Source organism: Pyrgilauda ruficollis, unplaced genomic scaffold (genome assembly GCF_017590135.1).
Source record: "Pyrgilauda ruficollis isolate IOZ18807 unplaced genomic scaffold, ASM1759013v1 scaffold25, whole genome shotgun sequence".
Taxonomy (NCBI): Eukaryota; Metazoa; Chordata; class Aves; order Passeriformes; family Passeridae; genus Pyrgilauda; species Pyrgilauda ruficollis.
In genome coordinates this window covers 7,399,067-7,411,406 of record NW_024523822.1, presented here as the reverse complement: position 1 = coordinate 7,411,406, position 12,340 = coordinate 7,399,067, and the positions used below count along the sequence as shown (strand labels likewise).

Here is a 12,340-nt window from a genome sequence, read left to right as displayed (position 1 = left end):
CAGATCTCATGCCTGAATTTTAGGGATGCCATAGGTTATTTATTACAAGAAAATCATTACAAGGGATATGTGATAGCAGCAACTAACAGATCCATGTCACTACCAGCATTTATAAGCCTACAATTCAGTAAATAATTATTTTAGATTTTTCTATATATAAACCAAAATACGTACTACAGGTGGCTGTGAATAATTCACATAAGTTTTCAGATGTCCTTTATAGAATTTGCCAAGAACTGTTTAAGACTTTTTTCTTTTGAGTGAAACAATTCTAACAGAGCAAAACTATTTACTTTTAACTTAGAAATATATCTAGTAGTTAAAAAATTTAACATAAAATCTTTGCATGATAAAGAAACTGTAGATGTTATAATACCTTAAGATAACCAATTTATCTACCCACTTAACTACTGGACATCAATGTGCAAATAACCAATCTTGTCACCTTATTGGCAATCACCATCTTTAGACAGTGAAAAACATCTTCAGTTTGTGAAAGATTAAATGTAAATAATTAGGTTACATATGGTGTCTAGGCCTATCCTCAAATGCTGTCCTGAGGTTATGAGCTTCAACATGAATCATGATTTACAGACTGTCTGAGTATAGTGAGAGAGAAGCAGGCCACGAAAAGCACACTGCAGGCTAAAAGGGACCAGTGATGCTCCAATGCCATAGATATAATAAAAAGAATGTCTCAAAATGTAAATCTTCTTTATCATATGCCCGAGGAGGAAGCACACATTTCAGTGTGCTTCTGAATTGCCAGTGAAAGCTAACTTAAGTATAGTGAGCCCTACACAAATATGATGCTGTGGTACTCAGCTTCTTTGGTTGAGTTTCCAAAGCAAGACTTCTGTCTGTTTTTAGAGCAGCTGAAATGAGGAAAGCAGTAAGGCCAGGGGAAGGGCAGTGAAGTGAGGAGAAGAGTGAGCATGGGAACAACACGGACACCTAAAAGAAATCTCTCTTATCACTCAAAACAACAGAATCCCTAAGTTCAAGAACTTCATAAACTGCTGCTATTGCAGAATTGCAGTGCTCTTCAGTTGTGTTTTCTCACATAAATATTTGCATGTGTTTCTAATATGAAACTGAGTAAAACAAACCACCCACAATACGTTACACCATATTGTTGTTCTGTAAGAAAGCTCTTCAGTTCTGAGAACGTGCTGGAGAGGCAGGAAAACAGGATATCCTAGGGAGAGAAACTGACTTCACTGGGGAGCAAAAAAAGAAACAGGTCACAGCTACTTGAAATACCACGTGTCCTTGAGAAAGCTTTTTCCACATCTGGTCCACTAGAAGATAGGATTACTTATAAAACTACTTACCATCAAATTTGAAAGTCTTAAAAAAAGTTAGATTGGTTTCCCTGGCCCCACTTTTGTACATTTACATTGGCATTTCTACTTACACAGAGAGAAATACATGCTGGAAAACATGCTTAAAATGTACTGCTTAAAATAGTGAAGATGCTTTGTCATCATTTGCCATCTATGATGCAGGCATAATTGCCACCAACAAAGTGAGGTGAGACCATACATCCCCCTTGACTAATTCAAAGAAACAAACAAACCAGAAAGATTTAAAAAATAATTGCAGGCTCAGCTGCTTCCTTCAGTCGTTCTCCTAGTGAATGTACCATCTAAATAAGCATTCTAAACTCAGCATGTAATTTTTTTCACAAAGTAGTCTCATCTGCTGCATCTTGATATTGTGCCACTTCTCTTGGTATGCACTAGAAAATTAAAACTTCTCTGTGTAACCTGCTGCCTAATTCTCTGAAGATCAAAAGAGACTTTTATCCTTTGCCGCCTTATGACTCTTGCAGAGGAGGTCATCTGTCTTTATTACGTCATCTTTAGCTCTTCGATTGAATTTTTAAATGAAACATTACAATAAATACTGCATGGGAAAATTGGCTTTCTATAGCTTGCTATTCTCATTGAATACACAATTAGGCACAATCCTTACCAATAGCTCTCCCATTTTAAGTTTTTTATTTTAATTCATTATATTTCTGCTTTCTCTATAAACAATCTATTTTTTGTCTCTGCTAAGCAGAACTAAAAATATAGACACTTGTCATCCTTAAGGCAAAAACCTGATAACATGAAATCACAGAATCACAGAATGGACAAGGTTAGAAGGGAGCACGTGGATCATCTGGTCCAACCTCCCTGCTCAAGCAGGGCCATCCCACAGCACATGGCGCAGGATCGTGTCCAGATGGTTCTTGAATATCTCCAGTGAAGGAGACTCCACAGCCTCTTGGCAATCTGTTCCACTCCACCTGCACAAGTAAAAAAGTTCCCCCACCATGTTCAGGTGGGACCTCCTGTGCATCAGTTTCTGCTCATTGCCTCTTGTCCTCTTGCTTGGCACCACCGTGAAGAGCCTGGTCCATCCTCTTGACACCGTCCCTTCAGATACTTACAGACATTTATGAGATCCTCTCTCAGTTGTCTTCTCACCTTATCTTTTTCACCCTCTGTGTGCTCCAGGAGCTTCACACCTCTCTTGTACTGCAGAGCCCAGAACTGGATGCTGTGTTCCAGCTGTAGCCTCACCAGGTCTGCATAGAAGGGCAGGATCACCTCCCAAAACCTGCTTCCAGTGCTCATCCTAGTGTACCCCAGGATATCTTTGGCCTTCTTAGAGCACAGCTAGCTCATGGACAGCTTGCTGTCTATTAGGTCACTCAGGTCTTCTCCATGAAGCTGTTTTCCAGCAGGTTGGTTCCCATCCTGTACTGGTGCAGGTTGTTCCTCCCCAGGTGCAGGACCTTGCATTCACCTCTGTTGATTTTCAGATGGTTCCTCTCTGCCCATCTCTGCAGCCTGCCGAGGTCATTCTCAAGGAGTGCACAGCACTCTGGGGTATCGGCCGCTCCTCCCAGCTTTGTGTTGTCAGGGAACTTGCTGAGGAGGCCTCTGCCCCTTCACCCACGTTATTGGTGAGAAGTTAATACTGGGCCCAGCACCGATCCATGGGGGACACCACCAGTGACAGGCCTCTAACTAGACCCTGTGCCACTGATACTGTCCCACCCTCTGGGGTCGGCCATTTAGCCTGTAATTACAGTAAACTCCTTCCATTAAGAAAACAGACCCCTGTAATATATACAACTGGTACTTCTGTTGGTAGGAAAGATCTTTCTTCTAGGCTAGCCACTGGCAATCCCAAGTATACCTTACAGTAGTTACTTATTCAGTCAGATTCCCAATTGTTAATTCGTACCAGATGTTAAAATAGACTGTATCTCATGACTAATCCATTGAGTCATGGATGGCAATCCCTCTTAGCTTAAGCAGGAACACACCTGAAAGTTTAATGCAGGGAACAACTAGCCTTCAGTACTTTGAGGCTGTTTAAAATAGAGTATTACTTATCCAACAGCTCATTTACTGGTTTTCTTTTTTGTTCCACTGAAAAGAATCACCACTTTACAGGAAAAATACCTAAGTCTGCAATGACAAAGCACTTGACTAATGGTTCATTTGTTCCAGTGATAAACGACATCGTTAATCTGACATTGTGTTTTCAGCTTTCTGTTATTGATTTACACTTAACTTTAAGAAACAACAATGCTTGTATTCCAGTATTTGTCCCAGAGCAGTCAGGAAACAAGTATAGCATGGCAACCATGTTGTAGAACTCACTGGGAAGTGGTAGTCATCCCACTTGCAGTACAAAAAAAAGGTTTAAATCAGCATCCAGATTTTTTAGGCTGGCAACTAAGACTACAGGAAAGACAATAAAAAACACTGGAAACACCTAAGTGCATCTGACAGCTAGAAAAGAAAAAAAAGCAAAGTAAATAACATCCTCTAAGTATTCAATCATATATAAAAAACATGATGAGGTGTAACTTTGAGTTGCTGTTTAGTATGAAGGTAATTTAATGAAGCAAAACAGGATAAATTGAAACTAGAGAAAAAACACCACAACAGCTGTTAGGAAGCAGAGATGCACCAGCATCAAGGCATAATAAACACCAGCCACAAGCGTGATCATGCCATTTACACTCTTTTTGAATGAAAACAGGGAAAATCGGGAACACTGTGAGTTATTCATTTTTGTAAATTATCCCATCATTTTATGGGAGAAAGCTGATGTAAAGCTGAAGATTTAGAAGCACAATTTTTCCTAGATGACAAGGTATGAAAAAGGCTCATGCTTTTGTTACAAGATAAAATATTCTTCTGCTGCATTTTATGGGAAAGCAGTATGTAAAAAAGTCTACAGGTTTAGGGGTTTGTTCTGTAGGACAGTTACAAGTTCTGACCTCTGAGTAGCAATGACAAAAGTCCCGGTAACTTCAACAGCCCTGGAGCAATTTGGTCATATACTTATTAGCACTTCACTCATTAAAAACATGATACTGCCACGTCTTGCCTCGTACAATGGCATGACTGTTTCCTTTACAATGATTTGCCAGCACTCACAGAGATGACCATTCAGTATTGTAAGTTCCCTGGGATGACAGACAAGAGAAAGCAGAGAGCTCTGAACATGGCAGCAGGCTAAGTAAGGTATGCCTGAAGTCTTGTCTTGGGAGGCTTTTTTTCTTTGACAAATGTGCATATCAAAGAGAACTTCTCTTCCTGGAAAATGTTCCATAACTTTAGACCTTTTACTGCTCAAATGCAAAGGTATCAAAACAATGTCTATGGCTCTGAAAGATCAGCCCACCACTGTCCTTTTTTGACAGGATTTAGGTTTCACTAGAAAATAGGCAGCAATGCCAAAATTAAAAATTGTGGTTTACATCTTTCAAACAAAGATGTAAACCACATTACTCTTTCAGGAAGCTAATGAGTATTTCTGCAACTTTCAGCAAAAGGTAAGTGAAAACAAATTTGCAGCACCTTAAAAATTATCACAGCACATACATAATTTTCTCTATCTTTCACAGCTGCAGAGACTTTTGATAGGAGGAAGCCAACTTTCTTACAACTGGACATCCCAATGGACCAAGGACCTGTGGATGGGTGAATCTGCTCGAAGCATGCACTGGAAGCAGAGATCCTCAGAAGATTCTCTATCAGAATCTCTACCAGATTCAACTGGCCGCTCTGCTGAGAGAAAGAGAAGCAAGATGCACAGAGAAAACTTTTTCTATCACTAGACATGTATGAGTTTTATCTGCATGGAATGAACACTAGATATCCAGGAGACATGCTGTCTTAACTGATTTGGGGTCTTCCGTCCTTCAGGCAGTGTAAGGAATAAACTTGGGTTCGTGTTTTAGCAAAATCTATATTTCTCTGCAGCTTTCACAAGAAAGATTACTCCTAAATACTAGAGAATTAGGAATTCCCATGAACCTAGAACTGGTACAAAAGATAATTCTGTAACTATGCTATCTTTACTGTGCTTACTACAATCCGTGATGCTACTGCCTGTTGTGATACTGGAGAACACAATGTGATTACTTTCTTTCTGTAGTTTTGCAAATGGACATTTCACTATTTCTGCATTTCTTTCCCTTTGTAATGAAAGGAATCAACAGGACATCAGTGACCTAAAAAGGCAGCAGTAATTTTACATAAGTTTTGATTACAGAGAGTATTGCCTGAGGAAAGTCAAAAGGCTAATGGTCAACACATTTTCCTGGCATAAAAGAATCCCCAATGAAGTCCTTTATATGTTTGGTTCAAATCAGACACAAATTCATGTCTTACATTTCACCAGAATACTTGGTACCTCAGGATATAAAGTCTTCTGAAAACTATGGTTTTAAGGAGACAATATTTTCTGGAGAAGAATCATTTCACCTGAAAGTGACAAGATATTTTTTTTTAATATTTGCTTCTTAGAGAAAGCAACTCATTAGCAAATCACAGTAGAAATCTTGTGTGATCATCAACAAAGTGTACTTAAACTAGCATGAAATAAATGCCAGCATTTCAGTGTCCTGTTTTCACGCAGACACAGTTCAAGCAAAATATCTGATCTTGGTAATAAACACAAAAAAGAAACCATAGTAAACACTGGTGATTGATTTTTTTAAAATGTAGTTAAACCTTTACTAAAAAAGTTAAAATGCTGTGTCATATTTGCGCCTGAAATTGAGGCAAGTACTGTAAATATAATTAATATAAGAATACCAACATGCAGAAATATTGAGAATGCCTTCTGTAATGGGGTTTGAATTGAATTAATAACATATTAATGTATCCAGTGATCACAACCAAGTTACTAAAGTAAATTTGAACGTGGCCTAGGATCTCTTAGTCTTCTCATTACAAAATATATTTGCTTTCCCAAGAGATTGTACGCAATACTTCTATTCCAAAATAAATATTATCAGTCATTCATAGTCCCTTAATTCAGCTGGGTAAATAACTGTAACCTTGTTTCATGGTACACAGACCTTTCACAGAATCTAGTCCAAAGCAATGAAAAGGAGGACAGACACTTCATTACATATATTTCTTTCTCCATTCACAAAGACAGCATAAGAGTGAACACACAAAAAAAACAACCCTGGCTGAGGGCACTCAGGTATCATTGGTAAAGGGTGTAGCAGAATCTGTACTGAAGAGTTCCATCATGAGGCCTTCTAGAATTATGTTCCTCTGGTTCTTCAATTTGACTCGTATGAGAAAGAAGTGTTGCAATGTTTCATGATTCTGAAGCTATTTACTGTATTGTCTGTACAGAAGAGCCCTACTCAGCAATTGTGTCACACAACACTAAGCACTGGAAGAAGACTCCAGATGTAGTGTCAAACTCCAAGCTCTGCAGTCTGATTTGAACTTAAATCATTTAATTTCACTGCTCTTTATCAAGATAAGGATCTTTAACATTAAGGAAAATCAACTTTTTTTCTAGTCTGGGATTAAATCTAATTATTGGCTGACAGCTAAAAGCAGTGAGCACTTCAACAGGTATCTCCTTTGGAAGCAAAGGTGCTGGTGATTGCCCTGAGAGGCTTCTACCCCAAGGTCAAGGCTAAGCTCTGTGATGTCCTGGTGGGTGGCAGGTACCCTTGTACTAATGGGGGCACTGAAACTGCTGGAATATACAGGGCTTTCAACTCTTGGAAATGGCTTAGAAAAATCATGCAAAGAAAACAATGGATGAGGACCATGTGATGCTCACCAGAAAAATATTTTATAAACTAAAAACATGGTTGTGTCTGAGCTTCACCTGACTGCAGTTGGGCAAATATTCTTTTCCTAAGCACATATTTACTGGATGCTGTCAGAAACAGGAGACAGCACTAGACTGTCTAGAGCACTAGAGCTTTTGATCAACAAATATGGCAACTCTTACATCCTCATAAAGCCCAAACAGCTAATATACTCCATCACTAGCTTTAATAATCAGAAATTATAATACTGGGATCTAGAGGAAAAACTTGAGTGTTATAAATAAGGCTATTACACGGGGACACGTGTTAATTATTGGCACCATAGTAAAACCCCTATGCTGCTATCTCAGTTATTTCTGCAGTAACTTATCCGCTTTCCAGCAGTGACAACCTGCAATGATGGATGAGGAAGAAGGCCCTGAACTTAAATTGAAAGAAATAATAAATAAGTGACAAATATAAGAGCATCTGTACTTGTCCAGTACTATATTGTCTTAATTTCTTCTCCCTCGCCACATTTCCACTGACAGAAGGAGGTAATTTACTATGTCAAGGAAATTCATGTCTGCCTGTGCTGAATTACTGCATTCATATTTCTACTTGTTTGTAGCGAACTAAACTCGTAAGTCCAGCTATGTAGATGAGTCATACAGGCTGTCTTTCATTTTACAAGGCATCTTTAAATACCACTCCTATTTAACTTGTACTCATTACCATCAGCAAGCAATGTGTGTGCCATACTATCCTAATTGCCAGAAATTTGAGCAAGTAAATCATTAAAAGGTTAAGTTATTTTTCATGCTAAATTTAATGTACAGTATTAATCAACTTTATTTCATTATTATGAGTAATGCAACGTCCTATAGTCAAATCGATTTATAATTATGCCAGATCACATGGCAGGGGGGAAACAAGAACAACAAACAACAGACGGATGTCATTTCTGCTTAAATTCTCCATGTAAATTACAAACTGTTAAGTCAGACAGGGCTTTCTTTGCAGAGCACAACATCCAGATGGAATCTCACCAGCAGAGCAAGAACTGAGACACATCTTTGTCTCAACATTTTAAAAGCAAAGAAACCAAATATCTTGCAACAATCACCCAGTCTACTTTATATTTCCCTATTTGAACCTTAGGTCTGCTTTTTGGTATTATTTCTGAATAGAAATCTTTCAGACAACAGTGAAATAAAGCCATTTTGGCAAAAGATGAGACATGCATGAGACAATTTATTGAGTTGCTGACATCACCACCATAAGATGGATCTTATTGTCCAGCATGGACATCTACAGAGGTGAATCTTGAGATACATTTCTGATGAGTAGTGTGCATTAGGCACAGAGCATCCTTCCAGCTCCTCCAAAATGCAGTTCTGTACATAAGAAGCATCTCTTTTATGTGCTACTTATTCCAGAATATTTTATTCTAGTTTAATCCTGCTGAGTATCAGAGTACCAGTGGTAAATCCATAGTCCTTAACATTTACTGAACTGCAACCTATCATCTCCCTGAAGCTGAGAATGCAAGCTCTTGAGTACCTCTTCCAAAATAAATGACAGAGCTGAGTTATCCCTGTAATTTGGAGATACAAGAAGGTACAACATTATACATGGGTAGTTAAATATACTTCTTAGCAATATGAAATTAGTTAGTGAGAAATATTTGATTGCTCATCAATTAGTCAGAAAACTCTAACTGCTCTAAACCTGTGTCTGACAACTCTATTGCAGATGCAAGTTGATCTAATTTGGTTCATCACAATGAATTTGATTCAAAGTGAGGTTTCCATTTATTTATTCTGATAGGTTGCTTAGCATTAAAAAATGCTCTTAAGAATTGCTTGCAAGTCTGCTTTTATGCTGTTGTAGAGAAGGTAACTTCCTGGGCACATTCACATTCACCTTGTCTCTGCCTTGGATGAATTAGCCGTTGTTGAGAGTTATACTACTTATTTAGGGAGAAGAATAAAAGGTTACTTTAGAATAGTTATACAGGTATAAACTATTCTGTATATTCTATTATACAAGTGTAATTATTCAAGCTTAATTTTTCTGTGGAAAAAACACCCAAACACACACATATTCCAAAGACTTATCTCTAAAATAGCTTTGGCAACTGCCCTTTATCTCATGATGTATTTTGAAATGGCAGCTGTTGGCAGGAGAGATAGATGTTATATTTTTATCCTCATAGCCTTAAGTCATAGAGTTTGTGTGTTCTTTGCATCACCAAAAATCAACCTTTTAGCATGTTCCAGATCCTACAAAACTTACAATTGTTAAGTACATTATAGACTACACATTATCAAGATAAGGTAGAAAATACTTCTCTTTGTATTATTTTATGTTTTACATTGTAAAATATTATGGGAAAATGCAATGAAGCAGAAATATGTAAGGCAAACAAAATTTATTTATATTGCAAACATATGTGGACCATTCATCATTCATTCTCAGAAGGTTAGCAATGTTTGAAAGCTGTGGCAGATATCATCATGAAGTATCTGTTTCAGAACACTTTTCTGACAAAGTATCTTAGGTCAAGTGGAACATGCACATGTGTGGTTGCATGGTTTATTGTTAAATGTAAAATTAGGTTTACATTTATAATTAAACCCAGAAAATATACTTTCAGGAAGAACTGGAATCACTGGTTTTGGTGAGATATTAAGCTGAACACCTTGACAAAAATAGTAGTCAAGTCACAAGACGGGGGAGAAAAGTGCTGTCAAGAAAATGGTGAAAAGACATATTTACCTTGTGCAACTGATAGTATTGCTTGGCACCTACTCCTCCTTGCTCTTCTCCTGTCCATAGCACCAAGCGCAGTGTCCTTTTTGGACGAAGTCCTAAAACACATGTTTTAATATTGTTTTTAGTATTAAATACAGATATATTTTGAGCCTTTTTTTCCATTGGTATCCAGCCTCCAATTGATGAAAAACCTGTATTTCCAAAAACCAAACTCAACCTATATCAAGTGTGTGTTTTTCTGTGAAAGACTGGGGTGTGGGGAGAGAGCCCACATGAGGAAGGAGTGGGCAGTTGAGGTACTGCTGCCAGTTGCAGTAGCACAAGAGAAGCACATTTCAGGGACATACTGAAAGTGTCTGAAAACCACACCAGAAAGTAACTGCCTTGATAGATTTCTGAAACATGTGCTGCTGTCATTGTGGTGGTCTGCAATAAGTAATACATATCTGCTCATAGCAGATCCAAATAAAATTTTCATGAAAACTACCATTGCTTTGTCATGGTTAATTTATTACAATTAATTGAAAATGAGCTGCTGGATTTTTATGAGAAATGTTTATCCATTTCAAGAACTGAGGGGCTATGTAATATCATTTTGCTTTTTATCAGAGAAATGAAAAGCAGCAATCTGTACTTTGGAATCTGAAAGAGTCAGCTGCTAAATGTATGCACGATTTTCTGAAACAAGGCGAACATGAAGCCATTTTCTATTTTGCTATGGTAGCTCAATCAGAAAGATAAGTTCTCAGATAAATTTTGAAGCCATTTTTTCCATGGCAGAACTGATCAGATAGAAGTTGCTTCCCTCTATTTATGTGGTTGTTTCTATTAATAAATTAATACATTGAGAGAAACTTGAGAGCATGGAAGAGCAAACAGATAAAGAAAAAACTGTTCTCTGTGCAGTGAAATGCTAATTATGTTAGAGGAAAAAAATAAAGAAAAAACATGAGGAGATTATCAAAAGTGATAAAGTACCACACACACCTTTGTGCTGAAGAGAAATAATATCAGTATCACTGTCAAAACTTATTTCATTTCCTAACTGAAATGGATGAAGACTGCCAATAGGCTTGACCTTCATTAATTTTTTTCTTTTGACACAATGAATATGATCTGCACATTTCTTCTCAAAACTAGCAATCCTCCAAACTGAAGGCAGAATATAGAAGGAATATCCCAGATCTGAAGAAAAGAGCTTGGATTTTTCAATATTTCATAAAGAAGCGCAAACAAGTTTAAAGGTGTATTTTCTGAATGTTGATCTGTTGACTGTAAACAGAAAGGTTGTCAAACTTCATTACTTTAAAAACAACCTTCTGCACACCTCCCAGTAGATTCCCTGCTCTCCTAAATCACAATAGTAAAGGATTAGCCTCCTTTGCTTTTCAAATTAGTCAGATGGCTTATGAGGTAAAATTGAGATAATAAAATAGCTCTCATTTGGAAGTCAGAAAGATTGAAGCCCAAAATAACCCAAAATATGTCAGCAGCTTGGTTAGAGGTGGCTGTAAAAAACAAGAAGTGCTGGTATAAAACACAGAGACCAGTGTTGTAGTATGGTTCCAGCAGCACCGCAGTTTAAGTGGAAAAAGGAGGTTTATTTGTCATATCACAAAATGCAAAGTGAAGTCCAATCTCCAGCCCACCACACGAAGCCTGTGAGCATAGCTTTGGTAAGAAATGCTTATGACAGGGAAGCAGCATCTCCTGGCTCCTCCCAGGCAAAAATCAAGCTATTTTAGTCTGCCACTGCTGCCCTAAGGGGGATTTGGGCCAGGGGGTCCTCCTGGCTGGCTCAGATGGGCTGTAACCTCAGCTCCTTCTCTCCAGGAGCTGGAGATGATCTCAGATCACTTGTGGAAAAGACATTTGAGATTCTTATGGTCCCCTCCCCATCCATCATTACATCTGTCCATTGAAGCTGGGGAAATAAAAAAGCCCTGCTGAGCTTTGGTCTTTCCAAACCGGGGCATGGTGTATCAGCTCTTCATATCTCATGGATTCCTGTCAGCAAATTGATTTGTGTGTTCTACTCAAATTAAATGGGCAACTTGAAAAAAAATAAAAATATATAAGCTATGGAGGCAGTTATTTTAAATACAAACAAAGTCTACAGAGGAAAATTTAATTTCCTCATTATCTTAATCTGAAAGCGATAACTATTTATCTACCTGTTATTAAAAACAGAGCTAATCTGACCAAAGAACAGCAAACAAATCCAGTATCCAGAAGAAAAATTGCTGAGAACATTCTCAATGCATGTTTTTATTAGAAAATTTTAAAAGGAGGACTGTATTCAAGTAACAAAAGTTTTTCAAAGAAAGTTTAACTACTTTGGTTTGCTTCTTAAAAACTACTGGTTCCTAAGTAAGGTATCATCTTCACAAAATCAAAAGTCTTTCAGATCTCAGCCCAAATATATATTGAAAAGAGAGGATAAAATAGCAATTGGGCTAGGAAACTGTTTTATGATGG

The 12,340-nt window shown here is 37.7% G+C and overlaps 1 protein-coding gene across 2 annotated transcripts in view; it reads right to left on the bottom strand.

Annotated features, from left to right (window-relative positions):
- Positions 1–12,340, bottom strand: part of CPQ (carboxypeptidase Q) — a 142,119-nt gene that overhangs the window by 29,550 nt on the left and 100,229 nt on the right. For both annotated transcript variants that reach the window (XM_041470900.1, XM_041470902.1), the window contains exon 6: positions 9,866–9,957. In XM_041470900.1, the coding sequence (XP_041326834.1) occupies positions 9,866–9,957 (92 nt within the window). The remainder of the gene's footprint in view (positions 1–9,865; positions 9,958–12,340) is intronic.